The sequence below is a fragment of the Balaenoptera musculus genome, chromosome 1 (genome assembly GCF_009873245.2).
Source record: "Balaenoptera musculus isolate JJ_BM4_2016_0621 chromosome 1, mBalMus1.pri.v3, whole genome shotgun sequence".
Taxonomy (NCBI): Eukaryota; Metazoa; Chordata; class Mammalia; order Artiodactyla; family Balaenopteridae; genus Balaenoptera; species Balaenoptera musculus.
Window position 1 is genome coordinate 135,162,463 of NC_045785.1, and position 16,773 is coordinate 135,179,235.

The 16,773-nt window shown below is 39.0% G+C and overlaps 1 protein-coding gene across 3 annotated transcripts in view; it reads left to right on the forward strand.

Moving 5' to 3' along the window:
- The first annotated feature begins 390 nt into the window (after positions 1–390).
- CEP350 (centrosomal protein 350) overlaps positions 391–16,773 on the forward strand; it is a 132,983-nt gene continuing 116,600 nt past the window's right edge. For 2 of the 3 annotated variants that reach the window (XM_036844764.1, XM_036844773.1), the window contains exons 1-3: positions 392–730; positions 15,344–15,429; positions 16,463–16,506. In XM_036844764.1, the coding sequence (XP_036700659.1) occupies positions 15,357–15,429; positions 16,463–16,506 (117 nt within the window). In that variant the 5' untranslated portion in view covers positions 392–730; positions 15,344–15,356. Of the gene's footprint in view, positions 731–15,343; positions 15,430–16,462; positions 16,507–16,773 lie in introns of all 3 variants that reach the window. The other variant, XM_036844769.1, reaches the window with a different exon arrangement.

A 16,773-nucleotide genomic window follows, 5' to 3' on the forward strand; every position in this document is an offset into this window, starting at 1 on the left:
TCATCCTTGTCATAGCCTCAGCTTGTTTTTTTCGGCCGGGGGTGAAATGCGTAGCCAGAAGGCCCAGTTAGATGAAAGAGGGGGGGGAGCGGGGGGTGAGGGGAAGGTCTCCGCTGCGGATCTACTTTGGCTCCTCCCAAGACCTGCAAGGCTCAACCTTCGACACACCAAACATGGCGCCCTCGAGCTTCCTCTCCTCGTTTTATCTCACACTCGCCTTTTGGCCACACTTAGCATGGCCCTAACCGAAGGTTGCATTCCTCTGGAACCGACTCGGGACAGTTCTCGCGAGTTTTGCCTGGACACCCCCCCCCCTCCCCCGCCCCCCCCACTGCTCCCGCCCTGCCTCGCGCCGCCGCCACCGCCACTGCTGCTGGCGCCGCTCCTCCTCCGTGTCAGTTGTTGGGCTGTAATGGCGACTGGGCCGCCGCTGTTGAAGTGACTCCCGGGCGGGGGAGCCGGGCCAGACCTGCGCCAGAGGGAACTGCAGAGAGCCGCAGCTCAGGGGGTGGCTTGCTGTGGGGGAGGGGAGGCAGCCTTTCCGCCTCTCCTTCCTTCTCTGCAGACCGGCGGATCCCGGGAGCCGGTGCGAGGCGGGCACCCGGTGCGTCCCCGGAGCGGGGAGGCCAGGCCGGGCAGCCCTGGGGCCGGTCGGGGCGGCGTCACTGCACCCTCCGCCAGGCCCCGCGGGATGCACCGTGGGGGCCGAGGGCGGAGGCGACACTCTCAGGTGAGCTGCGGGAGGACCTGGCTGGGACCGCGGATGCTCGCTTAGCCTTCGCTGCCTCTGTCCGCGGTCCCGGGTCCGCGGCGGCGGCGAGGGAGGCGGGGCGGGGCGCCAGGAGCCCTGGCCCAGTCTGGCGTCCCCCTCGAGGAGCCTCCCTGGGTCCTAGGCTTTGCTAGGAGGGCCATTCTGAGACCTCGGTTTCAGGTCCCACCGGTGCCTGCGGTAGACGGGATTTCCTTCCTTACCTGCCAGTGCCTGTCCCCCCTCCCTCGCCCCTCCTCTCTTCTGCCAAAGGTGTGAGATACCTCTCGCCTTTGCTCTCCGGGGAAGTGTCCCTTCTTCATTTGGATATCAGGCTTTTTTGGGAAATTCCGGGGAACTGGCTCCAGTGGCAAGGATGACTAGTTTCTGTTCCTTTTTGGTGGGGATAAACATTTTCAAGCATAGGGAAAACTTTGATCTTCTTATTCTCTGGCAGCTGCTGAATGTAGTCTGTCCATTTATTCACAAGTGATGTAGGGGGAGATTTAAAAAGCTTGTACGCTTTGGAAGTTGTCAATATTTTCCCCTGCCCTCTTTGAAGTGTAGCCTAACATGCTAAATGATATTTAGCTAATGTCACAAATATGGGTTGGAATTTGGCTGGCTTTTCGGATAGGAAGTTGCACATAGGTATAGATTTTGATGTGTTTTTTGTGTAGCAGCAAATCCTCCATATAGGAAAAAACACATTGTCAGGAATAGTGATCAGTATCCACGTCTGTACTCCACCTGATTGTTTTGTTTTGATGGTGATCCTTGTTTTGAATTTGAAAAAGTCGTTAATGGTTATGTTGCCATGTTAACGATACCTCCTCCAGCCCTGTATTTTAAGGGTTTTTAAAGAATGGCTATTTTAGGCAGACCTAGTAAGAACTTGAAAAGGTTTGTAGAGCAATGATAAAATACTCTCCATTTAAAAAATTTCTTAGTTTAAAATATTGTGTTTAAACAAGGCAATATGCTGCTAATAACATGAGATTGTGACTTTGGGGGATTGGTTGTGAGACCTATGGTAGAAGTTGCTTTAAGCCCATGGGTATGTAATAATTAGTTTTGGTGTGCTAAATTTACAAACTCCATTCAGTGTAATAAAATAAATCTGAACCATTGAACCGTCATTGCATTGAATTTAAGATACTTTAATCAGAAAGATAAACATCAAGCTAGAATACATTGTATGTGTGGATAAATACATGTGTATCTCAACTTTTCATAGTGAGTAGCAGGACTTGTGTTTGTAATAATGGTGCGTTATAATATGTAAACAGTTTCATACATATGTGGAAGAATTTCTCTGATTCTCTGAGATATATTGGTGCGTAGTGTTATGTAAGAGCATTAATACTTGAACAGCCAGCCTCCTGTGGGGTAATCAATTTATGAGTTATGAAGTTTAGAATTTTTTTCTAATGGTCTGATTGCTAGTCTTTGCCCATTTTATAACACTTTTACCATATCATGGTCAGAAGAAAGGAGATGAAGTCCCTATCTAACGAATTTTGTTGTTTGTGAAATCGCTGTAAGTTATAGTGGGAGCAAAAAGAAACTGCTGTCTAAAATAACTTACATCATTTTTTGGTGTGCCTCTACATAAATTATTTAGTCCTCATAGCAATTTTGTGAGGTAGATTTGACAAATGTCCTTATTTTGCAGTTGTGGAAATTGACAGGGAATAAATAAATGAACAAGGAAGTTCATTTATTTATGTGAATGATGGTCTTATTTCCACAGATGATCTAAGACTTTAAAATTTTTCTTTATTTTTATTGAGATATAATTGACATACTGGTTTCAGGCGTATAGCATAATGATTCGATCTTTGTATTTATTGCGAAGTGATCACGTCTAGTTAACGTCATAGAATTAGTTTTATTTAAAATTGAATATTAATATAGATACTTCTGGCATTTGGTTTTTTAAAATCTAAAAGATTGTGACAAGCTACTAGTTCCTTATGTGGATAACTGTCGGTACTTTAAAAACATTAGTATTTTCATAGCATTATGTTAATTAGTAACAAGCCATGAATTATTGTAGTGAATTGCTCTACTTCTATATGTACTTTTTGCTTGAACAGTGTTCTTAAGAAATTGTAGTTAATTTGTCGTCTCTCATTTTGTTTGGATACTCAGAGTTCTGTCATCTTTAGTACTTCAAATCGTTTATATTCTTGGTTAGCTAAAACAAATATTCAAGCCACATGGTCAGCAGCATAACTGAAAAGTAGGGACATCTTGGTGATTTTATTATAGAATTGATGATTTAAAAAGTTAACTTGCCATCTATACTTGTGATTGCTATTTTTGCCTTGTGGGGCAAGTCGTGAAGTAATTTTCTTTATTGACTTTTTTTTTACAAAGTCAATTTCTAGTGTCACAAATCGCTCCAAAAACCTGAATAATCAAAAGATTGCATAGGTTTTCTTGCATTAATATTTTTGTTCATTATCACAAGTATAACTTCACATTTGCTAGTGGTTACTTTGGGTTATTATTTGCCTTTCTCGTCTAGTGTGTAAGTTCCATGATGGCAGAGATTGTCTATTAACTGTTGTGCACCCAGTGCCTAGCACATAGTAAAATAGTCAATAAATATTGGCTGAATAAATTGACTAGAAAGTGGTCTTGGCATAGTATTTAAACAAAACAAAACACTAGTTCATGGTTCCTAGGCACACATCAACTCTTCTTAGGAATATAGTCCATAGATAAAGTCAAGTTTGCTAGGTAGCAGGGGAATGACAGACTGGGATTAAAAAGCTGCTGAGAATAAGCCACAGGTAGATCCTGAAAACTTTATTGACTATTTTAATGATTTGCTTAGATGTTCTGGCAATAGTTACTGTAATTTAAAGAAAATGGAAGCTTTAAGACCCTGACCTGTTATACTAGTACTATAATTACAGGCTTGTAATAATTTTAAGTCTCTTTTAATTATAACATTGGGAGTTTTAAATCTTAAAGGCTAGCTAGTCAATTCCCACGTTTTATATGTAAGTAGACAGAGGTCATATGGAGGAAATATCTCACCCATAGTTGATTTCATAACTGGATGAAGACTCCACTATACAGCTGTGAAGTCTGCATTTGTTTAATATGAAGATAATTATCAAATCAGAGGATAATTGTGAACAGCCGGCAATCTCTTCTATGTGTTAACTAAAAACTCAAAAAACAGGCCTCACTTTTCGTGAATCAAATATTTATTTATTTATTTATTTATTTATTTTTGGCTGCGTTGGGTCTTCGTTGCTGCGCGCGGGCCTTCTCTAGTTGGCGGTGAGCGGGGGCTACTCTTCGTTGCGATGTGCAGGCTTCTCATTGCGGTGGCTTCTGTTGTTGCGGAGCATGGGCTCCAGGCGCATGGGCTTCAGTAGTTGTGGCATGTGGGCTCAGTAGTTGTGGCTTCTGGGCTCTAGAGTGCAGGCTCAGTAGTTATGGCACATAGGCTTAGTTGCTCCGTGGCATGTGGGATCTTCCCGGACCAGGGCTAAACCCGTGTCCCCTGCAGTGACAGGTGGGTTCTTAACTGCTGCGCCACCAGGGAAGCCCCCCAAAATATTTTTTAACCTAAATATGAATTTCAAGCTTCTCCTCTGTCATTGGGACTATAAATTGGTACAACTGTTTCTGGAAGGAAATTTGGCATCACCTATCAAAATTAAAAGTGCACATATTCTTTGATAGAGTCATTTCATTTTTAGGAGTTTACCTTACAGAAATTTTAACACAGGAGCACTAGAACAAATCTACAAGGATGTTCATTTTAGCATTATTACAAATAAATGTCTACAACATTTATAAGTAACAAAAAAAATCCTAAATGTCTGTTGGTAGGGGAATAGTTAAAATTATAGTATATTTATGCTGTGATATACAATGCACTTGTTAATAGATTGAGGGATAGATACGTTCACTTGATGAGAAGTAGCTGAGTGTTTCTTTGAGCACAGGGACCATGCAGCCAACTTTCTGGGTTCAAATCCTAACCATTTATTAGCTGTGACCATTAGCAGGTTACTTAAACTCATCTATAAAGTGAATATAATTATAGTTGTCACCTGACAGGACTGTTGTGAGAATTAAATGAGTTAATATTTAAGCCCTAAGTAAGTACCACATAGGTGTTTGTAATTATTATTATGTTCTGACAAGGAAGAATGTTCATGATATAATATTGAGTGAGAAAAATAAGTTGCACTACACTGTGCAATATGATTCCGTGTTAAAACAAACACATAGGCAAAGAAATGTAGTTTGATTTTGTTTTGATTTTGTATGTGCATAGGAAAGGCTCTGTAAGGATAGACATTAAACTATTAGCTGTGTTTATCGCTGGGAGAGTGGATGACTTTCCTTTTTTCTTTACTTTAGGCACTTTTGTGTTGTTTATTGTAAGTGGCATTATCATTTTTGAAACTTTTTTCTGAAAAAGAAAATATCGAGGCAGAATTTTTCTACTATTGTACAGTCACATAATGTAGTTTTGAATATAGTTTTTCAGAGAGCTACAGAGTTCATCCACAGAATATCACATGATTAGATTCTGTTTCAAAACTTTTGTTAATGGAAGGTTAAAATTAATCTATGAAAATTCCTGATGAACATATTTATTTTTATTCTAGCTTTGTGACCTTACATCTTATTTCTTAATTTACAAAGTAAGCACATAGGCTAGATCAGTGTTTTGTAAACCCAGGATCCCAAGACTGTGCCATGAGGTACCTGGGAGCACCATAGTAAACTCACATGGGCACTGTTGAATATTTTTAAATTTTTGAGGGAAACTGTAATATTTGACAACTGTGGGTTATCTGTGGGATATTTGACGTCTGTGAGACCACTGCTTAAACTATTAGTTTGAGGTACTGTGCATGAGATTGTGCCACATTCCTTTCAGTGACAGTTAAGTCTTCAAAAAGCTAGGTTTTGGGGGTTGCTGTGATTAAAAGAAAGTTCTGTGCAGAAATCAGTGTGAAACAGTAAATGAAAGTGGCCGTGTCCAAAGTGATTTCAAGGTCTGAGAAATTACGTAATGTCTTTTAGGTGCACACATCCCATTAATAAGTAATTGTGGTTATTTAGTAATTAAAAGATTTCTTTTAATTTCTATGTATTTTTCAAGCTGCTACTAAGTTGTTAGGACATAAATACTTACTAGGTTGTATGGACCTAACTACCTAATAAATGGAACTGTTAGATATTTTTTTGGCCTGTGGGCACTATGAAAAAATTACTGAGACACTAAGGGTTCTGTGAACTGAGAAAGCTTGGGAACCTCTTGAACTCTTTTGACTAGGACACCCACAGTAAAAAATAGATTTTCCATGGGAACATAATATACATAGATATGTATATATCTATATATAAAATGAAATGAAAGTTTCACTTAAAAAAATACCCTTGCTGCTTTCAATACACTCCGATATTTTCAATTCAATGTTATTTGGTTTCATTAAAAAATGCATGCTCTAACCTACCAGATTGATTCTTTTTGATCTACTACATGGTACCATTACTACATATTTGAGAAACATGAGACTAGATGACCCCTAACTTCCAGCTCTAATATGCTTTGTTCTCTGATTAGTTATAAATGAAGTTGGACTACACTTAAACAATATAGATGCATCTCTGAAAAGTTGTGTAGATGCTACGCTTTCTTGTATGATGAATCATTTAAAATTCTATAGAGAAATAATGGTGTAAAGGAGATCTTTTTATAGATGGAAGGATATTTTTGCAACCAGAAGAATCGGATTTATCTTTGATAAATTTGGGGTTAGGTGATTTTTTAAAAAGTTAACCACTTAAAGTTTTTGTTGTTGTTGTAAGTGGACTTGTAAAAGCTCCTTTGGAATCATGGCATCTCTCCCTTTTAAAAACTAGATTGATTGATTTTTTAAAACCTACATCCTACTTTCCTTAAGCAACCATGTTTGTTTGTTTATTTACTTACTTTTGGCTGCGTTGGGTCTTTGTTGCTGCGCGCAGGCTTTCTCTAGTTGTGGTGAGCGGGGTCTACTCTTCATTGCGGTGCGTGGGCTTCTCATTGCGGTGGCTTCTATTGTTGTGGAGCATGGGCTCTAGGCGCCCTGGCTTCAGTAGTTGTGGCACGTGGGCTCAATAGTTGTGGCTTGTGGGCTCTAGAGCTCAGGCTCAGTAGTTGTGGCTCACGGGCTCTAGAGTGCAGGCTCAATAGTTGTGGCACACGGGCTTAGTTGCTCCATGGCATGTGGGATCTTCCTGGACCGGGGCTCGAACCCATTTCCCCTGCATTGGCAGGTGGATTCTTAACCACTGCGCCACCAGGGAAGTCCCTAAAAACTAGATTTAAAAATCATTCATGAGTAATAGCACTGTCTTCATTTAACTGGCTTCATTTCATTCATGATTTTCATGTCTAAATCTATAAAATAAGAGTATTTTTTAAAAGAATTTCTTTTTAGTTTTGGGCTTATTTTAAAACATAAAATGCATATGTACACGTATAACTATTATTTTACTTACTGTTTTTTTACATGTTACCATGAAAGAAATTTTTTGCTTACCAGTGGTTAATCTCTTCATATTATATGAAATACCTGTGGGGTTTTTTTGCCCTGTTTGCATTTGAGAATTGGATTCTGAGATTTATCAATGGGACAATCATTCAGCAGACAGGTCTGGAGCACCTAGTGGGTGCTGTGTACTGTGCATGGACTAGGGATATAAAGAGGAATAAAACATCATTCCCACAGTGACATGTAACAGACAGATATGTAAATAATAGTATGGAGGTGGGGAGGTAAGAGGAAAGATAAAGTGGGAGCAACTATACAGCGGCTTCCAGTGAAAGAAAAAGTTGTTATATTTGTTTCCTTAACAGCCTCTAAATTAGCTAAGTTATTGAATGTTGAAGGAAACTTCTCAAAATTATTTTTCCTTGTTTTTTTCCTCAAAACGTGATAAATGCATCTGCTTTTAAAAATTGGAAAACATATCCACTGGAGAATCTGCTTCCTTTCCTGGATCCTCAGTCCCTCTCTGCAGAGTTAACCAGTGTTAACGGTTTCTTCTGTATCAGGGAAGCTTTTGTAGTGAAAATTTCATACTTTTGGGACAAAAAATAATCCTGACTTGCCCTATAAGACACATTTATAGGGATATATTCCTTGAAATTAATTTAGAAGAGTAAATATTCAGGATAACTAGATAGAGGGTAAACAAAGTATAGGCTCCTATTTTTAGGTATTTTAAGTAAAAGACTAGGGGTACCTTTAGTCAGGCTCTAGTTTAGCTCTTCATTTCATATCAGTGGGGGACATTGTGTTCTTTGTGATCCCTATCCAGCCTCCTATACACCAGAGGCCAAGCTGGTGCCAGATGTTATAGTTTCTTCTGGGTTTCCTGGATTATAGGAGGTCATTCTTAATTGTTAAAAGTAGTTGTTGAGGTTTGTATTTTATACGTAAAAAGAGGTGAGGCTAATTCTCAGGTCATTTGTTTTTGTATACCATATTATGGGAGTATTGGTTATTCTGAGAATTTTCATGGAACAGTGTAGTAGGTCTGTTTTAGAGCTGGAATGTTTTCCACTTTTCCTAGCCTGGTCCCTACTAAATTTGTCCATTTTATATTGAGACTAGATAGTATGACTGTTGCAGGGTTGTTTCTTTTCAGCCTTTCAGGCATAGATTGTTGTTACATCGGGTCTGATAAAGATGAGAGAACAGAAGCAAAGTTACGGAAAATGACTCTGGGAGAGCCAGAACGAAGTCGTTTCTTTCATTTTTTATCGCCAGTACCTGCACATAGTAGGAGCCCAATAAATAATTGAGCTGAATGAGTCTATGTGACTGAATGAGAGCGCTGTCAATAAATGTGAAAGGAAAATTTGCTGCTAGAAGATACTTGAGAATTGGCTATTTCAAAATGTCATATCTTATTTGTATATACATATGATAGGTATAGATCAGCGTTTGTCAGACTTCTTGGTGTCAAGGAGACACTTTATACTCTTGAGTTATTGAAAACTCAGAGCTTTTATGTGGACTATATCTGTTGATATTTGTTGTATTAGAAACTTTAAACATATTTATTAGTTTATTTAAAATAACCATAAACTGTATCATATTAATACACAATTTTTAAAATAAAAAATAACTATATTTTCCAAAACAAAAAAAAATTTAGTGAGAAGAGTGGCATTGTTTGACATTTTTCAAATCTTTATAATGCCTGGCTTAATAGAAGACATCTGGATTCTCATATCTGCTTCTGTATTCAATCTGTTGTGATATCATATGTCATGGAGCCTTTGGGAAACTCCACTATGCACACTCCCAAGAGAATGAGAGTGAAAAAGACAAATAACGTCTTAATATTATCATGGAAATAGTTTTGATTTTAAAGACATTCTTTTTTTTTTTTAAATAGAGAGAAAGTCTTTTATTTATTTATTTATTTATGGCTGTGTTGGGTCTCCGTTTCTGCGCGAGGGCTTTTTCTAGTTGCGGCAAGCGGGGGCCACTCTTCATCGCAGTGCGCGGGCCTCTCACCATCGCGGCCTCTCTTGTTGCGGAGCACAGGCTCCAGACGCGCAGGCTCAGTAATTGTGGCTCACGGGGCCAGTTGCTCCGCGGCATGTGGGATCCTCCCAGACAAGGGCTCGAACCTGTGTTCCCTGCATTGGCAGGCAGATTCTCAACCACTGCGCCACCAGGGAAGCCCTTAAAGACATTCTTGAAAGGGTCTCGTAGACCCTCAAGGATGCCTGGACCAGGCTCTGAGAATTGGTGGTATAGATTATTAAATTCAAAGGGGAAAAGGATCTTAGAGGTCATATAGTATAATCAATCACCTCTTGTGGATATTTCTTGCTTGTGCAACTGGAGTGTGATAGGGAATACCTCAAGTTTGTTTTTTGGGAATAATCATGACTTGGCTTTTAGAGATGATGAGTTTGATGTGTCTTTGAGATTTCTGAATAAGCAGTTGGTTATGTGGGTTAGGTTATCAGAGAGAAGATCTGACCATAGTTTCAGAAACCAGTAACACAGGATCTATATCACTGTCTTGCACTTTGCCTCCTTACTATACTGCGAACTTAATTTTCAGAAAGCCTAAGAATACTTTTGTTATTTATGTGACTCAAGAGTTTTATTTTAGTGTCCATTTTACAGTGAGTTTAACTGGCATCTTGTAGAGAAACAAGTTGTTTCATGTAAAAGTCAGAGCATAAATGAACAATACTGCTTTGTTCAGACTAAAGTCGGATATCACAAGAACTAAAAAAGAACCTATATTTGGCAGGGTTCTATTTGCATCATGTAAAATATAAATAAAAGCTCCAAACAATGGCTCAAAATATAAAAATGGCTTATGTGTGCGTATGGGAAGGAGAGGGCTGCAAAAGCAGTGGGGAGTGGTGGTACGGGAGGGACAGACAGCTAACTTCTAAAAGTTAGCTAAGGATGACTCTAATTTGCCACAGAGAATGGAAACACAATTTCACTAAAGCTATGATAAATGATATAAAAAGAATCCAGTTAAAAGTGATATAAGTAAAAAGCAGGAACACCTATAAATCAAGTAAGGATGCAACTTCATAAAACTATTTACTTGCTAGCAAACATAAAGCCAACAAGGAGTCCACACTTCATGAATCACCAAAATATTCACCTCATAAGAGAAGTACAAAGGCTCAGAGAAAACTAACCAGAGCTGAGAAATTGCCCTCTAATTATGTAGGCTAAGAGTTCATAAATAGGGAGAATGGAAAAAGAACAGAAAAAGTAACTTTTAGAGGGAAGGAACTATAAGAATACTTTGCCTGTTTCAAGATTTCCTCGCCTCCAGGTTCTCTCAAGAAACTTCAACTATCAATTTTATTTTCTCTCGTGTATCTCTAGCCTCCTCCCCTCCCTGGGATTCTTCCTATCAGCATTTATACTTAATCGATTAAGTCTTCTTACTTAAAACAAACATAAAAAACCCTCAATCCAACACCCTCCTCCATACTGCTCTCTTTTTCCTTCACAAACTTCTCAAAAAAATTGGTTGAATACATTCACTTTCCATTTAGAAGATACTTTTCAGTCATTCTTCAAACAATTACAGTGTGGTTGCCACCCCCATTTCTCCACATTTAGCTCTCACTAAAATCACCAAAGACCTCTTTATCTCTAAACCTAATGGGCATTTTCAAATAACAAGCCCTCAACCTGCTTGGCGTTTTGGCAGCATGTTTGACCACTCTCTTGAAATACTCTTTTCCCTTGGCTTCCATACACTACACTCTGATTTCCACTTCCTCTCTACTTCTCTTTCTCAATCTCCTTTGCTAGCTAGTCCTTCTCTTTTAAATCTTGAGGTGCAAGAGGGTTTGACCTTGGGCTCTTTTCTTCTCTAAAACTATACTTTCTCCCTGGGTAACCTCACCTATGCCCAAGGCTACCATCTATACCATCTATATGCCAATAACTGCCATTATATGAATGACCATTAGAGGCTTTCAGAGGTTTGAGAGAGAGAGAGATCTAGATTTAATTTCCAGTTCTGTCTCTTACTACCTGAATGACCTTGGACTAGTTCCATAGTCTGTCTGATACTCTTTCTTCATCAGTACAATGAATATAGGGATAGTTGCCTCATGAGATTGGAAATAGTGTCTGGAAAACAGTATAGCCCTTGGCCCACATAGAAGAAACACGGAAAATATTAGCTATGATTATTACCTATTAACTGCCCTCATGGTCATCCCCCAGAGTGTTAGAGGTCTGTAATTTTGGCTTCTGGTTTAAAATGATTGTTGTCATTTTTTTTTTTTTTTTTTGGCTGCTTTGGGTCTTCATTGCTGCGCACGGACTTTCTCTAGTTGCGGTGAGTGGGGGCTACTCTTCATTGCAGTACGTGGGCTTCTCATTGTGGTGGCTTCTCTTGTTGCAGAACAAGGGCTGTAGGCGCGCAGGCTTCAGTAGTTGTGGCACGCGGGCTCAGTAGTTGTGGCATGCAGGCTAAGTAGCTGTGGTTCGTGGGCTCTAGAGTGCAGGCTCAGTAGTTGTGGCGCACAGGCTTAGTTGCTCTGTGGCACGTGGGAATCTTCCCGGACCAGGGCTCAAACCCGTGTCCCCTGCATTGGCAGGCAGATTCTTAACCACTGCACCACCACGGAAGCCTGCACTTATTTTAGTTTTTTTTTTAAATTAATTTATTTACTTTATTTATTTATTTTGGCTGTGTTGGGTCTGTGTTGCTGTGCGCGGGCTTTCTCTAATTGAGGCAAGCGGGGGCTACTCTTCATTGCAGTGTGCGGGCTTCTCATTGCGGTGGCTTCTCTTGCTGCAGAGCACGGGCTTTAGGTGCGTGGGCTTCAGTAGTTGCAGCATGTGGGCTCAGTAGTTGTGGCTCACGGGCTCTAGAGCACAGGCTCAGTAGTTGTGGCGCACGAGCTTAGTTGCTCCGCGGCATGTGGGATCTTCCCGGACCAGGGATCGAACCCGTGTTCCCTGCACTGGCAGGCGGATTCTCAACCACTGCTCCACCAGGGAAGCCCCTAGTTTAGTTGTAAAGTGAAGTCTTCCCAAAGAAAACTTTTGTCAAATCATTGACAGATTATTTAGTAATGTAGAATAACTCATTCGTTTAGTTATCACTTGACACTTGGCTAGACCAAAAGTATCTTTGTGAGAAGGAGAGTAAAGTGAGTTAATTTTTTTAACTGTGTTGGTAGCTGATTAAAGTTTTTATGGTTAGAAAATTTTTTTCTCATTACAAAAAAACTTTATGTTTTATGAAGTAGTGTACTTCTCATACATATAAAACACAAGTTGAATCCAGGTACCCTGTTTGAAACAGTCTGCAGGAACCATCTTTTCACATATGCATTGCTGCTAGAGATTGGAATATGCACAGTGTTGGTTACATACAGTAAAGTCTGATTAATTAACCTTTATTTTTTAATAATTCATATGTCATAGAATACAAGTCAATCAGAAAATTACTTTCAGTAAAATTTCACTACCAGATAACAAAATGCAGCCATTAAGAATCTATATGACAGATACCAAATAATAATTAAGAACCCAATTTTCTTTGCTGAGTTGGACTTAAATAAAATCTTCACTTTGGACTTCCCTGGTGGTGCAGTGGTTAGGAATCCGCCTGCCAATGCAGGGGACACAGGTTCGTGCCCCGGTCCCGGAAGATCCCACATGCTGCGGAGTGGCTAGGCCTGTGAGCCACAACTACTGAGCCTGCGCGTCTGGAGCCTGTGCTCCGCAGCGGGAGAGGCCGTGACAGTGAGAGGCCCGCGCACCGTGATGAAGAGTGGCCTCCACTCGCTGCAACTGGAGAAAGCCCTTGCACAGAAACGAAGACCCAACACAGCCAAAAATAAATTAAAAAAAAAAAATCTTCACTTAATCTTTGGAAGTATAGCTCTTTGTCATTAATTTTTTTTTTTTGGAATTTTATTTAATTTTTTTATGCAGCAGGTTCTTATTAGTTATCTATTTAATACATATTAGTGTATATATGTCAATCCCAATCTCCCAATTCATTCCACCCCCCCCCACCCCTGCTTTCCCCCCTTGGTGTCTGTACTTTTGTTCTCTACAATATGGTTAGAAAATTTTTTAACTATTGGCATATTTGTTGATTTTAGATTTTCTGCTACCCCTGTCTGTTTTTAAAAACCTAGATTGACTTTTCTTAGAGTCATATTGTATTATCTATGAAAATTTGTATTTTTAGAACATTTTTGAAAATTTTTTCTGAAAAATTTATAAACCAGGATTGTTTACTATAGGTGAAAATAACTCCCTTAAAATTAATTATACCTTTAGTTTTACATGTTTGGACTGAGTAGGTAGGCTTTTCCTTTTCTTAAATTAGGGTCTTTAATATTCACCATATTGAGCTGCCTTTACAGACATTGAAGAAAATTATTTTTATCAAATATGACAAAGGTTTAATATATTTATAATGTAAGAACTCAGCAAATCAATAAGAAAAACTTTAATATCCTGGTAGGTAAGTGGGCGAAGGGCAAGAAAAGATAATTCACAGATGAAGAACTTAGATTAAGATCTATGGTGGAATGTTTAGTCTTGCTAGCAATCTACTAAATTCAAATTAAAGCAACCATATTCTTCCCTAATAGGAATATAATTAATATTCCTTAGTAATCAGCAAAAGTAAAAAGCATAGTTAATATTTAAATATATTAATGAAACTGTTGAGTTCATGTTATTGTAAATTGGAAAACAGTTCAACATTGGATCTCTAGAGTAGCATGTTCTGTACATTCTTTAGTTCAGTTTTAGCACACTTTGTAGATCCTGTTCTAGATAAGTGATCCAAATGAGCATTAATGTACACAAATATGTTCATTTCTGTGTTATTTACAATAGAGAAAATGAGACATAATTCTGTATTGATAATCTCTTGCTGGCTAACTCCACTTCCAGGATAGTTCACTCATATGGCTGTAGGCAGGAAGCCTCAGTTTTTTTTGCCACATGGACCTCTTCATAGGGCTGCTTGACTGTCCTCATGACATGGCAGCTGGATCCTTAAGAGAGAGGGAGAGAGAACAAGCAATGCCTTTTATGACCTAGTCTTGAAAGTCACACTGTCATTTCCACCACATTTGATTTGTTAAAAGTGAACCACTAAGTCCAGCCTACATTCAACAAGAGGAAAATTAAGCTCCTCTTCTTTTTTGTTTTTTTAAAATTTATTTATATTTTATTTATTTATCTATTTTTGGCTGCATTGGTTCTTCATTGCTACGCACAGGCTTTCTCTAGTTGCGGCAAGTGAGGGCTAGTCTTCGTTGCAGTGCGCAGGCTTCTCATTGCGGTGGCTTCTCTTGTTGTGGAGCACAGGCTCTATGTGCGCAGGCTTCAGTAGTTGTGGCATGTGGGCTCAGTAGTTGTGGTGCACGGGCTTAGTTGCTCCACGGCATGTGGGATCTTCCTGGACCAGGGCTCGAACCCATGTCCCCTGCATTGGCAGGTGGATTCTTTTTTTTTTTTTTTTTTTAATTTTAAAAAAATATTTATTTATTTTTGGCTGTGTTGGGTCTTCATTATTGTGTGCAGGCTTTCTCTAGTTGCGATGAGCGGGGGCTACTCTTTGTTGCGGTGCGCGGGCTTCTCGTTGCGGTGGCTTCTCTTGTTGAGGAGCACAGGCTCTAGGCGCGCAGGCTTCAGTAGTTGTGGTACGCAGGCTCAGTAGTTGTGGCTTGCGGCCTCTAGAGCGCAGGCTCAGTAGTTGTGGCACATGGGCTAAGTTGCTCTGCGCCGTGTGGGATCTTCCCGGACCAGGGCTCGAATCCATGTCCCCTGCATTGGCAGGCAGATCCTTAACCACTGGGTCACCAGGGAAGCCCATGATATAATTTTTAATGGTTTAGTTTTCCAAGCAAAAATAAAGTTATTAGATTATCAGGAACTATTAAGAGAATACAGATATAACTTTTAGAGATGACAAAATTCTTTTCTGACTTTCATGAAAGGCAAGATAGGGCATTTTCTTTACTAATATTATAATATTGATTTTCAGTGAATGCTAATGATGTGATTGCAGGTAAATTGGCAGGATGAGGAGCAGCAAATCAAAAGAGGTGCCTTTACCAAATCCAAGGAACTCTCAAAGCACGGATACTGTTCAAGGTATGATTTGGTTTTTTTTGAAACTGAACCTAATGATTTGTTTAGGTCATGTGCCTAAAATTCTGGGCTATTCAGTAAATGAAAATTATCCATATGCTTTGATTTAGAACAAGTGGATAAATAATTTTTAAAATTCAATTTTGTTTTAAATATACAAGATATCTTATATTCAAAGGCACCCAATAGTAAACTGTTTTGTAAGGGAAAACATCCTTTTTAAAAATGAATCAGTATATGTAAAATTAGTTATATATAATATCTTACAAATTCTGACTTAATGTTAATAAATATCATACAGCTCCCAATATAGTTATAGACCTGTAGTGCACAGGTAACAAAAATAATAGTCTCATTGAACTCTTTTTTTTTTTTTTTAATGATGCATTGGGGGTAACTTTAATTTAGGGCATGATATTTTTTGAGGGACGTTGACAAACTGGAGTATATCTGGAGCAAGATTATTGGGTTTGTGAGGGATCTGGATATCACGTCACATGAGGGGCATTTGGAGGAGATGAAAATAGTTATCCTAGAGAAGGATGACTCAAGGAAAATATATAGACTTAAACTCTTTGAAGGGCTGTTATCTGAAAGACTAAATAGATGTTACCTTGTTTCTACTAGTAGATTGAAGTCTGGAGTAGTTTTCTAATCTTTTCATATCATAATATGAAATGCAGTACAATACTATATTTTGTATTTGTTCAGCTCATTGGGATAAACTGAGGATACTGCTTATTGTTAGAGATGTCTGATGGGGTGTAGGTGGGGGGGGGGGGTGTTAGTCCAGTTGTCCTAAGGACTAGTGGGATCAGTGTCTAATACAACTAAACCGTATATTGGGAAGCTCGGCTTCAGAGGGTGGGAGAGGAATCATGTTTTGGCTCAATATGATAAAGCACTTGCTGGGGAATAGTTCTGCCTAATAAAGTGATTCTCAAACTTTTGAGTGCATTTGGGACCTTATTAAAATGCAGATTCCAAGGTACACTTCAGAGATTCTAATTCAGTAAATATCAATATTGCCCAGCAGATATAACCACACCATGGGATGCACTTTCTCAGACCAAGGCTGCTGTAAGTAATTATAGGTTCCATTTATTTCTTTCTAGTCTAAAATTGATTGCCTGTTGTGATTGAACAGATTACAATTTTTTTCTGTAGTGCTTTTTTTTTTGTTGTTTTGTTTTTGTAGTGCTTTTTTGATAAGAAAATAAGGTTAAACATTTCTGTAAGAAGTTATATACTATATGTTACAAAATGAAGATTAATGACAACTATTAGACAGTAAAGCAATAATTAAGACACTGAGTATCAGAAACATTAACACTATGGCATATAAAA